General features: G+C 34.5%; 1 protein-coding gene across 1 annotated transcript in view; it reads left to right on the forward strand.

Moving 5' to 3' along the window:
• The window catches only part of MMP16 (matrix metallopeptidase 16), a 293,833-nt gene that overhangs the window by 144,581 nt on the left and 126,988 nt on the right, over positions 1 to 22,264 (forward strand). The window contains exons 2-3 of the mRNA XM_059166077.1: positions 596 to 744; positions 11,116 to 11,238. Of these exons, the coding sequence (XP_059022060.1) occupies positions 596 to 744; positions 11,116 to 11,238 (272 nt within the window). The remainder of the gene's footprint in view (positions 1 to 595; positions 745 to 11,115; positions 11,239 to 22,264) is intronic.

Below are 22,264 nucleotides of genomic sequence, written 5' to 3' on the forward strand. Positions count from 1 at the left end.
GAAAGACTATTCTTTACATGAGAAACACTTACCTACCCTTGAAGGCATCTAGCTACAACTGAATAGATCAGTTGCATGAAATTTGTACTCAAAATGTCATGACAGAATAATATGGTCTATATTGTTGATGTTACTCGTGATGGCTGCAGTCCTTGGTTAGTTGTTCAGGAAAGTGGCATTTTAGATGCAGCTTATGCACATTAACTACCCCTTTTAGCACAGATGTCTCTTTGGGGTTATTGTTGAAAAGGTATCATTCCTTATTTGGGGAATTTGAGTTCCTAGAGGTCAGGGATCATCTTATTTGTTTCTTTTATCCAATATTGAGTATTCTTGTAAATAGTAAGCTTGCAACAAATAACTTTTTTCTTTTCAGTTGATGTTCAGTGTTTGTAGGTGTGCTAGAAAGATTCATAACAACAAAAACCAAATTTATATTAAACTACAGAATAGATGTTAAAAAGAGGTAAAAAATCTTAATACATGCCCTTGTAGAGGAAATAATGTTTAAAGATCCACTATGGACATAACTTAATTACTGTACAGTTATTGTTCAATTATGAGGTTGATCTAAAAGGAACTTCCTTATTTGCAGGTTTGGTTACAAAAGTACGGCTACCTTCCACCAACTGACCCCAGAATGTCGGTGCTGCGCTCTGCGGAGACCATGCAGGCCGCCTTAGCTGCCATGCAGCAGTTCTACGGCATTAACATGACAGGAAAAGTGGACAGAAACACAATTGAGTAAGTAATGGCATCCACACTCTTTTCTTTCTGTGATCCTTGAGTCAAACCTAGTAGTCTGAGAAAGTTCAACCACAAGTGGAACAATTTGTCCTATTCTTTGGAATTTAACCTGTCTCAACCCTCCTCCCCTAGGACGTCAGGTTTGTCAGAGTCACATTTACTCACTTGACTTTAGTGACACTTCTTCAGAATAGGAGGGGAGAAAGAAACAATGAGAGTTAGAGTAAATGTACAGTTGAAGCTGTTGCAGGAAGAGCTACGTCAGTGATGCGTTGGAGCCGGCTTGTGCTGCTGGTGTGGACATACTGGACGCATCTCTTCCCTGTTAAGTGACATGATATCAATAGGTTGAAATTGGCCAAAGTAGGAATATTAAAGAAAATGGGACACAATACAAATCCGGGCTCTTTTTGAGGGAAAGGGTGTTAGAGAGTCACTTAACTGTTTATTAGCCTCCGATTTGTGGTCTTTCTCTACATGAGTTAAATCAAGGAGAGGTTCACTGAAAGGCTCTCCTTTTAATTTTTGATTAGCAAATGGATTGTTTTTACTCTTTAATAATATTTGTGATTCTATGGATTGATTCATCAATCATTTGTTCATTTTATTCAACCAATGACTCATTACGGGGCATTTCACCTGTGAAAGAGGCATATACAGATCAGAGGACAGAATCTCTTCTTCAGAGGAACCAGGTTAACTGTGTAGCTAGACATAATCACAAATTATTTTAGCACAGGTACACTATAAGTTCTGCAACATTATGAAACGGCATTATTGTTTTTGGACAGCAGAGGAGGAAGTGATTAATTCTCTGAGTGCAGGGAAGAATCATCTCTGTTTATTGAGTCCTTGATACTCAGAAGTAAATCTACTTCATCATTTAATACGATCATCATACATCAACCCTCCACAGTAGGCAAGACAAGGATACATTTTTCTCTCTAATTTCTCAAATAAAGGAACTGAAAGTCAAAGGCTAAGTGAAGTCCAGAGTTGTAGTATCCATTCCTTTTGATGTTTAGTTGGAGAACTTTCTACTATACCATGTTGTAGATCTCAAGAAAGGACACATTTATTTTTCTTTTTAAACCTTAAATACCTGAAATTACTTAGTCAAGGTATATATACTTTTTATATATTAAACTAATTTAATATGTAATTTAAAAATTATATTTTGCCTTCTAATACTTACAGCATGATATTAGTCATATAATTTCTATTTCATCTAAGATAGGACGAGTACATGATAAAAGGCTTAAAGATTAAACATTAAAGCAGTTTGGCAAAATAAATATAATTACCTCTCCTAGCATTTTTAAGAGATAGATAAATATTAACTTTGGTATACCATCTGGGAAAAATAGAACCAAGAATTAATATAATGCATTCTGCAAGAATGAGGAACTTGTTATTAGTATTGGGAATAGAACTTGGATATTTTGAACCTGCTGCCCTCTATTCATTGCAATTCTCGATTAAGAGTGTCCTAAATAAATATAGCTTTAAATTAATTTTAATTACAATTATAAATTAATTTTAAAGATTGCTTATTAAGTTAATAAGCAAACCCACAAGTCCTACATTTTGTTGCTGCGTAGAATACAGAATTCCATTTAAATCATCCTTCTAATCCCAACATTTTACAAAGTGCTCTGAACAGCTTTTGTGCTCCCTAATGCAGAGCTGTTATCTTCTGATTCACTTTCTTGGACCATATGACACAGTTTTTTTAAAAACACAATAAATTAAGAGCTTGGGAAACAAATTCCTTTGAATCTGCTTATTACCAGATATTAAAATTCAGAAAGCAGAGTTCTATAGAAGGTGGCATCTGTGTTTCCTCTCCGTTTTGAGAGCTCCTGCTGGTCATCGGGAGCACTCAAGATGGATAGGTTTGATTTCCTGAGATAGCTGGAAAAAGGTCTTTGTCAGGGGATGATGGAAGAGGAATGTGTGCAGGATTTATTTAGGCTGCTTAGGTGGAAAGTGTCTGAACGGTTTTTAGTTATTCTCCAGCAGGACAACGTCAAATGCAGAGGTCCAGAAAAAGACCCCATGTCCTTTTCTGCCACACAGTGGCTCAGATTCCAGACCAGGAAAAATGACTGTGTCAGTGTGTAGGAGTTAAAGTAGCATTTCTGTGAATTATAGCATTGTAGAGAAAAGATCAACTATATAGGCAACCTTTAATTTAAAACCAACCAGTGTTTTGGTCTGTTTGTTTGGTTTTCTTTAACCAAACTTTGTTCTAAGTCAGTTTTTTTTCTTTTCTCTTTTTTTGTTTTGAATTGGAAATGCATTTTTTTCTTTACATACAGTATTATTTTTAGGTGAGCCCACTAAAGCCCTATTAAACCTTCATCACCGTTCCTTCCTAGATGACCCTGCTTCCTCTGTCCCCTCTGGCACCCACATTGTCACTCATACTAGAAACCCTGTGGCTTCTTCGGTCTCCTGTCTGTTTTTTTCCACTGATGTATCCCCAGTCCTGAGGTAGTGTTGCGCAGGGTACTCAGCTCAAATAATGTACTATTTTTGGAAGTATAATCCCCATAATCATGCTACTTAAGCAATTGTCTGTGCTTTTATAATCTCGAATGTGTCGTAACAATCCCTGCTGAAATTGTACTCTATTATTTCACATAGCCAAATTATAAAGTATGAGTTTTTATCTAAACCTTATCATATAAAATATGGACTACAATCATAGACCTAAAATTACTCCTCAGTATTAAAATAAATGGCTTAAGAATCATTTTCAGATGCTATAAACTTTTTTCTAATTGTAGGCTCTTGTCAAGATCAGTTGTTTTTAAATTAAATTATGTCCTTCTTTGTCAGACAGACATTTGATGCATTCGGTCTATAGTTCTTGAGTAATTAAAAGTAACGATGCAGTTGTGGTGATTCCTATATTATGTTGAAGAAGTTAACCATTTTCCAGTGACAAATTTAAGTATTACCTTAAATGGCTTATTATATTGCTTTCATATCAGTTAGCATTGGTGTTGGAGAGACAGGAAGGAATACTTACTCCCCTACCCCAAAATGAACTCATTATCATCTGTTGCAATGGTTCAAAATTGTGGGTTGCTTAGCTAATTTTATGCAAGCTTACTTACATTCCTTAATAAGTGAAGCAGTTTATGTTATGCATGAAAAAAGGATTGTATTTAGCATGGAGGGAAAAAGGTAGCAAGGCAATAATGAAAATAAGGCTAATGTGTTTTTACAACATTAATAGTAGTATTTTAAAATTTTAATTCATCTTCTGTGTGTGCATATTATCATGCATTGAAGCATGCTTGATGAGATATCATTTTTAAGGAGAACTTTCTTTTTTATCTCCCTCCATATATATATGTACATACATATACATACACATATATGTGTACACACATAAATATGCAAATATAGACATATAATCACACATATGTAGGATGATCTGAGTTACTCTGTTTATTAATTCATCTTAATTAAAATTAATTTAAGACAGAATGTATAGTTTTTTTCAAATAATTATTATGAAACCCCAGTGTATTTGAATTCTCCTAATTTGAGAATTGAAATATTTATTTAGTTATATCAAGAACCATAAGCTTTGGGGCTTAATTTTCAATATGTTTCGTGAGTTTCAGTCAATTGTCTAAATTATCAAGTTAAGACTCTTTCAATCTAAGTATAAAAGATAGGTTCATCAGTAATTAAATTTCTTTTTCTTTATTTCTGACTATAGCAATAGGTTTGAAACACTTTAACATTATAGGATGGATCAGTTCTTATTTTGGTAACTACAGAAGGGTGGCTGCTAGCTAAATCAGCCTTATTCCCCTTCTAGAAGGTGAAAGGGGAAAGCTTAAACGAGAGCTGACATTAGCTGAGCTTTTTCTTCACATTGCAGATCATGGAGGCTTATTACATCTCTTTTCTGTGATCAGGTTTTCAAGTACCCTAACTGCAGTTTCAGCTTTGTGAATAAGCTGTGTCCATGGAGGTAATTCATGAGTGGATAGAAAAAAACTGTGGACCCGAGTGAGCTGTCAGCCTAGCTACATTTTGAGCCCTAAGCTAATTTACTTTAGAAAATCTTCTTCATGACTCCTGGACTTCGTTCTCTGAGGACAAATAAAAACCTAAGGATTTTTTTAAATTCATAAAAATTAGCATTTTTAAAAATTTGTGAAATGATCTTTTGGGGACAACTATAAATAGTAGATATTACTCTTACCTTCCATTAGAACATGGAAGAGTCTGGAGGATAGAAACCTGTTAATTATGCAGATGAACATTTTCTTACATTACTAATCCATAAGGCAGGAGATACAATTTTGTGAGCCCTCCCCCCCCCCTGTTAAAATCGGTATATGTATACAAAGCCCCTGTGTGGTACCACTCCAATTCCAAGGGATACCACTCCCATTATATGCATTTTATTGAAATACTATCTTCCTATAGCCCCACTCTGGGGGCACCAGACAAGTGAACTCAACCTGAAGGCATCCTTGACAGTCATACAATCAGAGGCCTGATATGTTTGACTTGAATACCCAACTCTTGAAAAAAAAAACAAAAAAGGTTACTGACCTATGATCCAGCAATTGCACTCCTGGGTATTTATTCCAAAGATACAGAGGTAGTGAAAAGAAGGGCCATATGTACCCCAATGTTCATAGCAGCAATGTCAACAATAGCCAAACTGTGGAAGGAGCCAAGATGCCCTTCCAGAGACCAATGGATAAAGATGTGGTTTTTATACACAATGGAATATTACTCAGCTAATCACAAAGGTTGGATACCTAACTTTTGCATTGACATGGATGGAACTGGAGGGGATTATGCTAAGTGAAATGAGTCAAACAGAGAACGTCAATTACCATGTGGTTTCACTTATTTGTGAAACATAAGGAATAGCATGAAGGACATTAGGAGAAGGAAGGGAAAATGAAGAGGAGTGGGAATCAGAGGGGGAGATGAACTGTGAGAGACTGTGGACTCTGGGAAACAAACTGAGAGTTTTAGAAGGGAGTGAGGTAAGGGGATGGATGAGCCTGGTGGTGGATATTTTATTATTTTATTTTATTTATTTTATATTTTATTTATTTTATTTTATTTATTTGACAGAGAGAGAGAGAGACAGTGAGAGGGAACATAAGCAGGGGGAGCAGAAGAAGGAAAAGGAGGCTTCCCTTGGAGCAGGGAGCCCAATGTGGGGCTTGATCCCAGGACCCTGGACCATGACCTGAGCTGAAGGCAGACGCTTAATTACCAGATGCCCCCCCTACCCTGGTGATGGTTGTTGAGGGCATGCATTGCATGGAGCACTGGGTGTTAAATGCAAATAATGAATCATGGAACACTACACCAAAAAGTAATGATGTACTGTGTGGTGACTAACGTAACATAATAATAAAAGAAAGAAAAGAAATAAAAAAGATTAAAAAATTACTGAAACCAACAACACTCATATATAGTGGCTTTTATTACTGCAAATGTGTTTAGAAGTTTGCAGCTGCTTTATTTACATAAAACAGAAGATTGTGTCTCTGTTGGTATCTGTATTATCAAAATACCAGGATATCCCTGTTTTGAATAACAAGGGATGTTAACACATAGGTCAAGGTGATCTAAAATGTGTTATTATCAGTGTGTTGCTACTGCTGCCGCTTTTGCTACTAATACAGCTGCTTCCTGATGTTTGTAAAATAATAATAACTATGATAAATTAATAATCATAGCAGTTGCTATTTGCCAGGCACTGTTCTAAATGTTTCACATGATTTAATCCTCACATTAATTCAATAATATTATCACTTCCATTTTCTAGATGAGGAAATGGAGAAACAGAAAGAAATAGTAGCCAGACCACTGTCGCAGTGCTGGGGAGCTGGTGGAGATGGGTGGGAGCCCTAGCAGTTTGGCCCTAGAATCCCTGCTCCTAACTTTTACAGTATTACTCCTCTCAAAAACATTGATTTCAGATATTTTTCCTTTCTGAGTTCAGTTAAAGAAATTACTAATGATCTGCCCAACTAATTTTTTTTAAAAGATTTTATTTATTTATTTGACACAGAGAGAGAAATCTCAAGTAGGCAGAGTGGCAGGCAGAGAGAGGGGGGGGAAGCAGGCTCCCTGCTGAGCACAGAGTCTGATGTGGGGCTCAATCCCAGGACTTTGAGATCATGACTGAGCTGAAGGCAGAGGCTTAAACTACTGAGCCACCCAGGCACCCCGTGACCAACTAATCTGAAAATGTTCTGGGTTCTAAACAACTAAGTCAGTATTGAATATCAGTATTACATTTATGCAAACTGAGGTAATGCCATGATTTACACCTTGAAACTATAAAATGACTTCCTTGTAGCACCCTCCCAAACCCAGTGCCCGTTCCCATGTCTTTGTTTGCTTTGGAATGTCAACTTAAAATTCTTAGCAAATGAGTTAGTAAAGAAGCACTTGTATATGAGCCATGTATTGACATGCAGAAAAATAAGTGTGTTTTAGCAATGGTACTTTCACAAAAGCACTGCTTGAAAATAGCGCTCAATTAGGTGATATGGTTGTTAACCTGAGGTGAAACAATCAATCAATTCTATTTGTACATGTAGAGTTTTGCACTCTCATGTACAAGTATATATGGGTTTTATCAGATTGATATATGAATGCAACTAATACTTGGTGCATGTTAACTAGGAAGAAATCCCAGTGTCAGACTCTACCTGAATAATATTAATACACCAACTTTACCTTTAGTATTAGACATTCAATTCATTGATGAGTTGTTAAACACTAATTATCATTTTTATCCACCAAGAATTTTAAAAATTGTAGTAGAAAGAACCTGACTCCTTATGAAATTAAAGAATGATTTAAATATTTAGAGTCACATAGAAGGCCCCACGGCCAAGTTAGCTCAAATACTGTGTGTCATATTCAGCGGCTTGATGTGCTTCTATCATATTTTGGGGATTTTGCATAATTTGATAAATAATACCTGCTAATATCTCTATGCCAGAATATTTGATGCAAATATTGGCAAAATTAACATAGAGTATTCTCAGTTCAACCAACCCTTATTAAGAGTTCTTTGCATTAAATTACTGATAAATATTAGATTATTCCTGTTCTTATGTTTATCTCTTATACTTAAGTCATCTGCTTTATGATTTAGTTTTGCATAAAAATATCTACACAATGTCCATGCAATAAACATTTGTTCAAGGCACACAGCTGGGAAGAGTTACAAAGTCTTCAAGAAACATGGGCAATAAGGGAGATCAGCATGAACAAAAAAGACATGCAGACTCAATTCATTTGCTTCATTTGCTTATTGAAGACACTTCACTGGGCATGGGCCCCATTCCTGGCTCTCTGCCTTGATTGCGCTGGTAGAAGATAGAGATACAAATCCAAACACATAGTATAATCCATACTGTGTTGGGATGGTAAATGTAGCTCTGTGAGTTGAATAATGAAGGATGTTTAGGATTCTCAGTGTGAAACAAGATGAAGTTATGCCAGACAGAGGTCACTGCATACGAAGGCAGAAAGAGGTTTAAGTCTATAGGAACCTGAGTGGATCTTGGAAAGTTGGGGGGGGGGCGCTTGGGGAAAATCCTCCCTAAGTAAGCCTGAATCAGATTCTTTCCAAATAAGTATTTTCCTACCCATAACATATAGAGAACACATCTGTGCTCTGGGAAGATTTATCTTTAGGAATGAGAAGGATGGCATTAGTGAGAGAGGGAAGAAAAATTTTGGAAGCAAGAAACTACATTCTGATAGATTAGATGTGAGGAGAGAACATGGAAATGTCACCTGGGTGTTAAAACTTCTGGCTGAAATAAAGCATCAGAGGAATTGGTACAAACCTGGGTAGGAAAATCACAATTTTTTATTACATGTAAAATTAGAAATAATGACAGGGTATCTTGACAGAGATATGATAGCACTTAAGCCATTGTACAGTCATGTTTTTTAAATCATGCATGTCTTGCCTTATAGACTGAACTCAACAAGGGCTTCTTGCCTTGTTTATCTTTTTAGTCACACTTTTTCTTTATATCTCTTAGCATGTTATAAAAGCCGAAAAATATTACAGGATGAATGAATAAGGACTGAATGAGTAAATAAATGAAGAGGTTGGAACATGAGAAAAAATATATATATTTAATGGGCAAAAGCCTAGGAAATGCATAAAGAATTCGGCAGAGATATCTTTGAGCACAAGAATCTAATACTCATCCATAAAAATCCCATTCTTTGGAACGTACAATGCTTCACTGAAAAACTTTTTCACTAGATCCAACATATGCATGATTTAAAATGGAAATTTATTTTAATAAACTTAATTTTCTTTTCAATTTTTACCTTCCTTTTTAAATTTTATTGGTTATTAAAATAATTTTAGAGAATATGTCCTCATTGGAAATACATTTTATCCTGATAGTAGGTAATTCTGTTTTGCCAAATTTCATCCCATTATCCATTTCAAAATTATTCCTTTTCCCAAAGTGCTAACTTAAATATTTTTCTTAGCAAAATGTACATATAATCACTTCTCACATTTAGTAAATTTATTCATTTTTAATAACTATATATTATTCATTCTCTTAGTGCTTTTGGTGAGATAAATAAGCATAAAAACCTGCCTTAGAAATATTACAATTTTTACTGAGAATATAATTAATGAATACACATGTATAAAAGCCACTTAAATCATAATAACCCCTCCAATGCGTAATATTTGCTACTTTAATCTATATCTGTATCTTACAATATGTAATAAAAATTAATGATTTCGCATTTAAAAATACAAACTATCCCTATCCACTTATTCATTGAATATCTCTTATATTCCAGAGGTTGTACAAGGTAGTAGGAGTATATAGATCCCCTACCCTTGAGTGTTTACAATCTAGTGAAATGTCTCTCAAATGAAGTGGTTAAGGAATGCCCTTGGAGTATTAGTTAAAAATAGGAGATCTCCATTCTCAACTCTACAGAATTCAATTCCATAGGACCATATAGCCTCCTTGGAGTTGGGAGACTTTAATAAAGGGAAAGCAATTTTCTGAAGTAACTCCACAATGCATTATAAACTGGGATGGGATTTGTTAAGTCTGGTAACCACACTGTCTACAGTGTAGAGGCAGAATAAAAAAGGAGAGACGTTTTCAATACTTATGGTGAAAGTGTCATCTTTCTTAAAAAGCAAAAGTCGTGATTTCATTGTTGTCTCAAGTTATTGTTGTTTATTAGAGCTAATTAGCTAATTTATCCGTGTAATATAGAAATTTTTTTATTTCATTTTCACAAAATGGATATCTTTAGATAGTCATCTCTGTAGTCAATTATTTTCCATTTAAAGAGTATAGAAATGATAAAGTATTTGATGAAATACAGCAGAAATTGATTTTTTTTTCATTTCTACTTTCTGAGGAATGTAGCACCATGAAGATTTTGCACTAGCTTTGTAATTGTTAAATTAAATGTGCTAATGAATGGTAAAGCCATTTTATGAGTCACCAAAGAAACACTACTCAAAATCATGAAAATCTTTCTTCTTAGATAAGAAGCAAGACTACATAGAAAATATTATATTGGACCAATGAGACTCTGTATAAAAGAAATTCCATGACTGTATTTATATAAGTATTAAAAATCAATAAATCAAAAAACAGCATGTAATTTTCCTACTACACTTATGTTAAACCTTGTTTGTGTGATGCTAACACCTCATATGCAGAAAAAAAATTAAACATTGAATTTGGTTATTAGTTATTGATTTAACAAATGTTGTTACTTGTAAATTGGGGTAGTGATCAAAGTGAAAAGAAGAAAAAAATAGAGAAAGGCAAATATTATTTGAATAATTTACTTCTATGTAAGCTAGAAGAAAGAATAGAACATACCCTCTCAAATCCTGAAATGTAAGGTCATGTAATATATTTTTAAAATTGCTCAGTGTTAAACCTGGAAGAGTCCTTAGTGAAACTTTATTTTTAAAAGTCTCATTTTATGAATGAGACTAGGAATTAGTGACTTGACTTTGACTTAGTCTCAAATCTTATTAAAAACAGATTCTAGTTGGAAGATGAAGAGGCCCTCATTCTACAGTAAGCTCAAAACGAATTAGAGAAAGAAAAAATATCTAAAAGAGCTGAATTCCAAACCATTGATTCTTGATCATTCGGGGACAAAATCTGTTTTCTACTTAGATTCAAATTGCAAGAAAACTGATAATTTTCTTCTTTATGTTTTCCCATTTTCATTATCACTACCATAGATTAACTTCTCCATTGATTTCCTTTTGAAATTCATGATTAGGGTTGTTGGTAAATAACTGGAAAATACTGCTTTTTGCAGCTGGATGAAGAAGCCTCGATGTGGTGTACCTGACCAGACAAGAGGTAGCTCCAAATTTAATGTTCGTCGAAAGCGATATGCATTAACAGGACAGAAGTGGCAGCACAAACACATCACTTACAGGTATAAGAACTAATGATGAATTACTGTTCTCTCCATTTTTTTCACCACTATTTATTTTGACATTTTGTTTGACATCTTATGCACATTGACTACATGGTAATTTGCAATTATAGAATATAGTGTTAACGTAGGGAACTGAGAACTGCCATTGAGAAGAGAATAAATTGCCCATTTGGAGGCCTTGCAAATATTTCTTAAATACTTGGTCTCATCTGTAAACTATATCTTTTAATATTCTTGAAAGAATAACAAATCCTGAGGAACTCTGAGATGAGTATTATAGCACATTATGTTCTTTTTAGCTTTTATTTATTTTTTTGAAAAAAAGAGAGCCTGAGAGAGAGAGCACACGCGGCGGGGTGGGGCAGAGGGAGAAGCAGGCTGAGCAGGGAGTCCGATGTGGGACACGAACCCAGGACCCCAGGATCGTGACCTGAGCCAAGGGCAGACGCTTAGCCAACTGAGCCACCCAGGCACCCATTATGTTCTTTAGTAAGGATTCATAATCTAAAAGTAATCAAATAATAAGTTTATAAATAATTGTCATCTAAACAAAATGTCTTTGAATCTATTAATTAACTTTTAGTATCAGTTCAGTCATTTTACTTTCTATCTTTTTGGCAACAATGCAGACGGATTGTTATTTCTTATTTTGTCTTCAACGAAGGATGCCAAAGGGACGCCAGTGTCTTTCAACCTGGAGGGACAGTGGCTGCTAAAGGAGATGTTCCTATTTACTCATTAATTCATTGAACAGCTGCGTATTGAGTCTCAGTTTAAACAAAAACAGTTCTAGGCACTGGGGATATAGAAAGAAAGAAAATATGGGGACTCCATTTGTGCTCTTAGAATTTACAGTCATGTGGTTAAGTTGGACAATCATATAAATGTGATATGTGTTATGAAAAGGAAAGAACAGGATGCAAGAGAAATGTAAAACAGGGCCATCCAACCCACTCTAGAAAGCCAGCGAAGGGCTTCCTGAAGAAATGGCCTTTCAGCCAAGACCCATAGAGAGAGAAAGCGTGTGTTAGACCAAAGGGCAAGGGAAGAGGCAAGGCACCTCAGGGGAAGACTAGGATGTCAGCAGTCCATGAATAAAAGACATTTATAATTCTCGTTCTTTGTATAAATAACCCTTCACATATGCTTAAGGATAAAATTTAAAACTCAATATATAGATTTTCTACCAATATATCTGGTTTGTGCCATTGGAACTTATTTTAGTTATTTTGATAACACTTTTCAGTGTTATTTTATATTCTTATGCCAATCCTCCCAGATAGCATGCTCCTAGAATTTTTAGGCAACACATTTCAGTTACTTCTGCAGATAAAAGAAATCAAAGAGGAAGTAGTCTTAAGCCAAGCCCATATAGGAAATGTGACATGTTAGAAATATGCCTTCAGGAGCAACAACAAAATATCTGCTACCTCTAAGTCTGCTCAACAACATTGCATAGCTACATATAGTTGTAAGGAAATAAAAGATATAAGGACTTGTAAAAAAATAAAACTATCATTAGTAAGTTTATATCACTTTCTATATAGAAAGCACAGAATTAACTCTAGATAATTTTCAGAAATAATCAAAGAATATGGCCGACTTTTTAAAAAAGTAATACATTTATGTTTTAGGTAATACAATTTTAGGTTTACAGAAAAACTGAGCAGATAATACAAGGAGTTCTTATATACCACACCCCCCCACCACATATACACACTCTTGGTTTTTCTTACTAAGATCTTGCATTAGTGTGATCCATTTGTTAAAACTGCTGAGTCACTGTTGCTATATTATTTCTAACCAAAGTCCATAATTACAATAGGGCTCATAGTTCTCCTAGTCTGTGGATGTCTTCTCATTCTTTTACAGTGTCTTCTGCAGAGCAGAAGTTTTAATTTTAATAAAGTCCAACTTGTCAATTATTGTCTTCCTTTATTGTGCTTTTGGTATTGTATATATAAAAAAAAAAATTTCATTTCCAAACCCAAGGTCACTTAGTTTTTCTTCTTTGTCAACTTCATATCCTATCACCTGAGAAAAAGGAGTTTTGTTTTTCTTTTTCCTTCCCAATGCATGTATCTTTTTTTCTTTTCTTTTCTTTTCTTTTTTCATCTCTTATTACATAAGGGAGAGCTGTTGAAGGCAAACATCATTGCCTTTTTCCCAGTCTTTAGGAGAAAAGCATCTAGTGCCTTGCCATTAACTTTCTAGATGTTTATCAAGTAGAGGAAAGTTTTTATTATAAATACGTGTTGGATTTTGTGAAATGCTTTTCCTGCACCTATTCATACAATCATATGATCATATGATTTTTCTTCTTTAGCCTTTTAATGTGATGGATTATATTAATTCATTTTCAGCTGAACCAGCCTCTCATGCCTAGGGTAAATGCTACTTTGTCATGGTGAATATTTTTATACATTGTTGGATTTGATTTGCTAATTTTTTGTTGAGGATTTTTATATGCATGTTCATGAGTGATATTGATATGTGGTTTTTTTCTTTCTTTTAAAGTCTTTATCTGGGTTAGATTGGAGAGTAATGCCAGCCTCATAGATTGGGTTAGAAAGTTTCTCTTTATTTCAGTTTTCTGGAAGAGACTGTAGAGAATTAGTATGATTTCTAACTGAAATGTTTAGTAAGCCCATTGCAACTATTTGGGCCTGGTTCTTTTTTCTTTGACAGTTATTAATTTTTAATGAAATCTATTTAATAGATGTAGTCCTGTTCAGATTATCTGTTTCTCTCTGTGTTAAGTTTTATAGATTGTATTTTTCAAAGGAGTTGGTCCATTAAATCTGTATTAGTCTGCTCAATCTGCCATCACAAAATATCATAGCCTGGGTAACTTGAACAACAGAAATTTAATTTTTCAAGTTCCAGAGGCTAGGAGACCTGCTGTCAAGGTTGGTTTTGGTGAGATTTCTCCTTCTGGTTTATAGATGGCTATCTTCTCATTGTGTCCACCTCTCTCATCTTTTCTCTGTACATATGTGGAAAGATTTCTGCTGGGATTTTTTTTTTTCCATAAGAATGTCAGTCATACCAAATGAGAACCCCACCTTTATGACTTCATTTAACTTTATTTACTTAACTTAAAGGCTCTCTTTCCAAATATAGTTACAATGGGGGTTGGGGCTTCAATTTATTTATGCCAGAGAAAACCTTGTATATCATTGGAGAAAGGATGAGCTCTTTTACTTACTAAGTTCTTCTGTAATAATTGGCTATCCATATAGGAAACAATGAAATTAGAATTCTTACATATAAATTATATTCTTACATATAAAAATTAATACATATTAATTAGATTACTATGTATAATCAATTTTAAAAGGACAAGCACACAACTCTGCATGTTGATATTTGTTGGTTTCATTTCAGATAGTGTCGTTTTTCTGACCTTATTTCCCAACTTAACAGTGTACCCTGTTTAGTGTCTTTGCATACTTAGGTACTGACTACACCATTCATTTATTTTATTTTATTTTATTGTCTTATCTTGTCTTGTATTTATTTTATTTATTGTATTTTATTTATTGTATTGTAATGTATTTATTTTATTTATTTATTTTATTTTAGATTTTATTTATTTATTTGACAGAGAGAGACCCAGCAAGAGAGGGAACACAAGCAAGAGGAGTGGGAGCGGGAGAAGCAGGCTTCCTGCTGAGTAGGGACCCTGATTCAGGGCTTGATCCCAGGACTCTGGGATCATGACCTGAACCAAAGGCAGACACTTAAACAACTGAGCCCCCCAGGCACTCCCTGACTACAGCATTCATTGAAGGAAGGAAGGAAGGAAGGAACTGTTAAGAGCCATTATGTTCAGAACTAATCATAATTCCCTTGAAGCTGTGTCCCTATACTGACAATTGTCTCAGCCAGTCTTGAATACTCAAACAATTAGGTGTCTATCCCTATAAACTTCCAGCTTATTGTTTATTCCAGTTTATAAATACATAATGTGGTTAAGAGTCCTATTCTGGAGTGAGAAAGATCTGGATTTGAATCCTGGCTCTGATACTTGCCACCTATAAGACCAGGATCAAGTTATTTAATCTTCTACATTTTCCCTGTGTGCAAAGTGAGTATTGTTAACACTGGCTACCTCATGAAGCTTAGGCAGTAATTAGGTCAGGTCATGGTGGTGAGAACGCCCAAAAAACAAACCAACAAAAATACCTCAGCGCAGTGCTTGAAACATAGTGCTTAGTAAATAATCAACTATCATCTTGTTTTAACTTACAAGGCAAGTAACAGAAATTGATGAGTGTATTCTAATAGAATTATAGAAAGTTGAGGGTAAGAGCTAAGGATATTAAATTTTAAAGTTAGTGTAGGTAACATGTTAAGAACTTAACCCTGTGTAAAATAAGTACTGTATAAGCATATGCTGCCACTTTTATTACTGTATTTAGAAAAACTAATGCAAAATATTACATTTTGGCTAAAAAATTTTCTTTTAAAAGGATAATGGAAATGTGCCATTATAGAATGATGCCAGGAGTTGAAGTGGGAGTGGTCAAATCTAGGTTTTATTTGTTGGCGAACTCATTATGACCCAACAGCATAGTGTGGTTCAAAAAGAACTCAGATAAACAGATCAGACTGATAGAAAGCAAAGTGTCCAAAGTAGTGAGAATGCCAAGTTTTCTCTTTGCTTTGTTAGCCAAGCTTTACCTGATGTATCCTTTTCGCTTTGGTCTACCACATTTCCAGCTGCTTCTTGGCAAATTAAAGTGCACCTCTAAAAGAAATCAAAATGCTAAGAGATCTTACAAACAGTCTGCATGAGAAAGGGCTCAAGATTAGAGCCAAGGATTCTCAACATGATGGAAAAAATATTTAAAGGAGAAATTTCCAGTTATGCTCAAATACTTAAAGGCTTTCAGAAGAACCTAATATTTTGAGCTATTGGAAAATTAAATTATTCATTGTATAAGTCTTCATTGTTGGAAGCATATAAACCAAGCAATTTATTCACTTGTCAAGGAAATTAGGGACCATTTGTGGAATGGTTGGAAAGTTAGATTATATAATTTTAAAATCTCTTCCTATCTTTAAAAGGTGGAATTGGAAGGAATCTTTTATAAAGACTCCATTTGGAGGGAATGTCTAGCTGCAATGCCTTCCACTTTAATGACCTCAGTGCTTGATGCCTGGAAATGGGAACTTCTGAGGTTGTACCAGAAGAATCATTTAAGTACTGTTAGGGGTATATATAACACTGGCTGATACATAATTTACATGCTGGTAATAGTTATGGTATAAGTATTGGTAGCCATTCATCTCTTAATTGAATTTTTTTTTTAAAGATTTTGTTTATTCATTTGAGAGAGAGAGAGAGAAAGCACAAGCAGGGTGATAGGCAAAGAGAGAGGGAGAAGCAGACTCCCTACTGAGCTGCGACTCCCTCCAATGTGGGGCTCATCCCAGGAACTGAAGATCATGACCTGAGCTAAAGGCAGATGCATAACCATCTGAGCCACCCAGTCACCCTCTTAATTGAATCTTTATGACCAGTTTTTCTTTTGGCAGATTTTGCTTCTTGGGTAATTAGATGTTGTACATTCAATAAATAGTTATTGAACAGCATTATGTGACAGCACTGGAAGTAGATGAGTTAAGCAAGGTCCCCACTCTCATAGGAAATATAGTCAAATGTGAGAGACAGGTGTGTTTAAGTGAGTAATTACAAAATAGTATATTGTGGGGTGCCGGGGTGGCTCAGTCAGTTAAGCCGCTGCCTTCGGCTCAGGTCATGATTCCGGAGTCCTGGGATCAAGTCCTGCATTGGGCTCTCCTTGCTCCATGGGGAGTCTGCTTCTCCCTCTCCTGCTCCCCCCTGCTTGTGTTCTCTGTCTCTCACTCTCTCTCTCTGTGTCATATAAATAAATAAAATAATAATAAAAAAATAGTACATTATATGTTTCTTCAGGACCTTACAGGAACTTCATTACATCAGAGACCATATACATTTTATGTTCCCTAGAACCTAGTAGAGTACTGCTGTGTGTTATGCTCTAATTAAATAGCTTTTGAATAAGTTAATGAATTCTTTGTAGGCACTGGTTAAACTTTATTCAAACAATAATAGGAATGTAATGCGTAAGCTCATTTTTAGCAAATATATCTTTATTCCCCATTTATTATTATATAAAATAAGCTTAGCTAAATTTTTTTTCTTTATAAAATCTAAATTCCAAAATTGTGTTTTATGTAGTAAGTGTCTCATGGAATATGTACTTAAAGTGCCAGATGCATCTGTTTTTTAAATTGAGTTTTATTAACAATAGTATTAATAGTTTATTTTATTAAAATCAATATTTTTAAAATTAAAATATTTTAATATTTAATTAATATTAAAATTAATAATTTTATAAGAACTTAAAATTATTTTATTTTATAATAACTTAAAATTAATAGTTTGTTTTATTAACATTAGTATTAATTAATGTGATAATAGTATGTTATATTATATTAACTGGTATTGATTTTCCTAGTAAATTCTCCTTTAGCTAACCTTGATTTTTAGTGAATGTTTGTGAATTTTTTGACTCTGAGGATACACACCAGAAGTTATTATTTTACTTTAATAATATAGGCAGAGTTGGGATACCTGGGTGGGTTAAATGTCTGCCTTCCGCTCAGGTCATGATCCCAAGATCTTGGGATCCAGTCCCTCGTTGGGCTCCTTACTCAACTGGGAGCCTGCTTCTCCCTATGCTGTTCCCCCTGCTTGTGCTCTCTCTCTCTCTCTGACAAATAAATAAATAAAAATCTTTAAAAAAAATAAATAAAACCCAAAATAGTATGTACTTCAGTATGCCTTACCTGGAAAACTAGCATCTTGTGAAATCACAAAATATTTAATGTAAGCTTTTCTAGAGAAAGAGACTCCATATTCAATCTCTATTCTCTGACCATGTCTTGCACAAAAAAGAAAAGTGAAGCCATATAAACATAGTGTGAATGAAACTATATTAGTCTATTTAATTCTCTCTTGATAGAATATTATAATACATTCTGGATATGGATCTGAAAATATCTATATAGCTTATTATTTCTACTCTATTATACTTTTAGCAATTTTCTATTTTCCTAGTTACAGTAAGTTCCATTTAGTTGCCAGTCATTTTTCATAAAATGTTAGTATGCTTTTTTGGACAACTAATTTTTGTCTGTTGAATTGATTAAAGGGTATTTACTCTTGACCATACCAAAATAATTTTGACACAAGTATATATACAACTTCTGGATCTTAACTAGATGCTCAAGCATTCAGTTTTTTTAGTACTTCCTTCAAAATTAGAGATAAAACATTACCCTAACTTCGGAAAAGATTTATCACTCTGTCAAAATTCCGAAAGCAAATAGTCATTGTTAATATATAGAGATGTTATTAAATAAATTGCTATAGATCCAGTGATGTTGTAACTAGAGAATCCGACTTTCCACAGTAATATTAGGCATAGGGTAATATTTACTATGTCACTAGAGTAACTAATTAGAGTTTACTTCATTTGAAAGGACAAAACCTATTGCAATGGCCTTGTTTCACATCTCTTATAACATCTGTCCAAATGAACAAATGTGTGATATTTTACATTTTATGTTCTTCTGTTTTACAGAACTAATGAAGCAAAATAATTCCTCCAGTGTCATCAATAAAGAAAACACATGCATATTTCAGTGGAGTTTTGTTAGTAAAGGTCTCATTCCTTCAAAATTTACTGTTTCTCTGAATGTCAAATTTTTACACTTTTAAAAATTACCCTAGAAGCAGCATAGTAAACTTAACATCTCACTTATTGAGATGTGTATGTTTCTACTAAGAATTATAAGGCAGAGTACAAACTTCTTTTAACTTTTAATATACAATACAAATATCAAAATATTTAGGTTTTTTTCTTACTTTCATATTAGAGATAAAATAATGCTGTAACTTTGGGAAAGATTTATTACTCTCTGAAAAAGTTAAAGGGGAAATACTGCATGACTACTATTCAGAATTGTTATTAAATGAATTAATAGGGATTCAGTACAGCTGAAGCTAGGGAATCCTGATTTTACATAGTTATCTTATAAGTCGATTGACATACCTTGCCCTCACTACTAATAGTTCTGATGATAAAAAGGTCAAGAAATTTCCACTTGATCAGCTTTATTATGTAGGATTGTATAAGGCATGGATTATTATGTAGGATTGTATAAGGCAAATTAACATTTGTTAACTTTTTTAGGTAAAAGTTCCAAAATTTAGCAGCATGGAAGTTTAAAAAAGAATCAATGAAATAGTATAATGAAAAAGACCTGATCAAGTCTTCAAAAAATGCAATTAATTGTCTTATTAGAATGAAAAATATGTTCACTCTAACTACTCTGTTTACAGAAAAGCAAAGTGAAAACATTTTAAAATTAGTTCTATTAAATTTTTGAAACAAATTTCATTTTATTCATTTATAACATTTTTTGTTCTTCAAGTATATATATTAATAACTTTGTGCATTATGTATTAGAACTACTAAGAATAGCAGTACTATTATTCTTTATACCATATGATAGCTCTGTTCCCCTTATTATTTCAATCATTAGTAAATACAAAATACATCTTAATGGCATAAAAATTCCCAAATTAGTTCTTTGTACTTCATTCAGAACTCTGACTGTACATTCATGTACCAAAGTACACTCATGTATCTTTTAAAGATTTATTTATTTATTTGAGAGAGAGTGAATGAGCAAGAAGACGGTGGGGAAGAGCAGAGAAGAGGAAAAAATCTTAAGCAGACTCTGTGCTGAGGGAGGAGCCCCAGGCAGGGCTTGATCTGATGATGCTGAGATCAGGACCCTGAGATCATGACCTCAAGCTGAAAAGGGTTGGAAGCTTAATGGCTGCGCCACCCAGACATCCATTATGTGTCTTTATTTACTAATGACATCACAAATATTGTGGTTAAGTATACTTATATACTTAACCAAAGTATATAACTTAAGTATATAAATATAAACTTTGATTAACCAAAGTTAATCGGGGCATAGCTTTGAAAAACACCGTGATGTATTTACAAATCCAAATGATTTTTTGGATTTTTTTTTTTTTTAAGATTTCATTTATTTATTTGAGAGGGAGAGAGAACATGAGCTGGGGGAGAAGCAGAAGGAGAGGGACAAGAAGACTCTGTGCTGAGCACAGAGCCCGACATGGGCTTGATCACAGGACCCTGAGATATGACCTGAGCCAAAATCAAGAGTCCGACGCTTAACCAACTGAAACACCTAAGTGCCCCCACATTTATTATTCTTTATTATGTTGCTTCAGTTTTCTCAGAACCATTATGTACTTTTATACATATCATACTAATGATTTTTTCTTTTCTAAGATTATCTTTTATTTTAAAACAAAATAACTTCTTCATTACACATTGAATAAATACCAATTCCCATTAATAATACCCTCAGAACACACACTGAAATGATCCAATCCTTCATGTCTCCCTTCCTACCACTCTGGGACATGTCTCTGTCTTCTCTTGCTTGAACTTCCAAAATGTTTCATTGCTTCCATGCTTGTCTCCTTAATCATTTTTCATCAGAAATAGTGATCTTTGTAAACTAGAATAATACCAGGATACTCGTCTGCTTAAAACTCACCAGTGGTTTCCTTTCATGGAAGATAACTCACTTCCTGCCAGTTGTCTTCAATCTCAAACCACTGTCCTGAGGGTTCGTTTTACACCAATCCACTGAGCACTCCCATTCTTTGAACTGGCCAAGTGTGTGTGGGCGGCTCACTCTTTCTTCTGGCTAGTAACTAGTGCTAGCGAAGCAGGTGTGGCTCCTTTTGTCATCATTGAAATCCCATTTATCATCTACTTATCTCATTTTCTCACCCTTACTTGTTGCCCTCTGTAGTTATCTTTTTGATGGGGTTGGGTTTTTGTGTGCGTGTGTATCTTTTATCACTAAAATATGTACGTTTTACAAGAGCAGAGTCTTACTCGCAGCTGTATCTCTTAGGCACCTAGAACAATAGCCATTATGTACTACATTCTTTCAAATGTGTCATAAAAATACTTCCCCACTAATGAGGGTCTTCCTGCATGGTGGGAGTCAAGTAGAAGACTACTGGGAAAATTAAGTTAGACAAAATTCAAAGTTACAACATTAATCTGAATGCTCTTCAGCCACAGAGAGGCACTTCAGAGGCTAGCCAGACAGAAGCATCACCAGATGTCTCAATATAGAAATTTACCCTTTCTCAAAACAGAGTTCAGAGCATCACGCTGGAACACATGAAATTAAACCAAACAAGTAAAACAACAATAACAAAATACTGTGTAACATTCTCCTTGAACAGGTTTGACTTATTTTATTCTGTCCTTCCTTTGGCTCAGCTCAGAAAATACAGTGTCTTCCTTGGCACCTCCTTTTCTCTCACAGCCTTTGTCCAACCATCAGTACATCTTGGCAGGTGTATGCTCAAAATTTATCTAAAATCTCTCTGCTTTTCTGTATCTCTACTGGTAGTCCCCCCATTGTCATCCCTCACCTGAAGTTCTGCAAGAGTTCCCAGTGGGTCTCCCTGCTTCAACTCCTGCTTCATTTCGATATATTTTCCACGCAATGCTCAGTCATTTATTTAAAAAGTGCAAGTCCAATGTCACTTAGCTCATGATGCTCCAGTTCTTCCCCTCTCCCTTGGAACAAAAGCCAGACTCCTTACAGTGGCCAATATCTTTGATTTTTTTGCTACATTTCTGGCCTCAGCTGTGGCCACCGCACCGTTCTTGGAACTTGCTAAGCATGTGTCCAAGTTCAAGGCCTTTCACTTGTCATTTCTCCTTCCTAGAACACTCCCTGCCTCCACCTCATTTCCACTTGGTTTGCTTCTTCATTTTTCTTATATACAATGCATGATAGTTACCATCAAATAATCAGTATAGATATGTATTAGAAAATAGTGAAAACCTTGTTTTAAATATGTGGCCTAGCTTAGACTGTACAACAATGGATT

The sequence above is a fragment of the Mustela lutreola genome, chromosome 3 (genome assembly GCF_030435805.1).
Source record: "Mustela lutreola isolate mMusLut2 chromosome 3, mMusLut2.pri, whole genome shotgun sequence".
NCBI lineage: Eukaryota > Metazoa > Chordata > Mammalia > Carnivora > Mustelidae > Mustela > Mustela lutreola.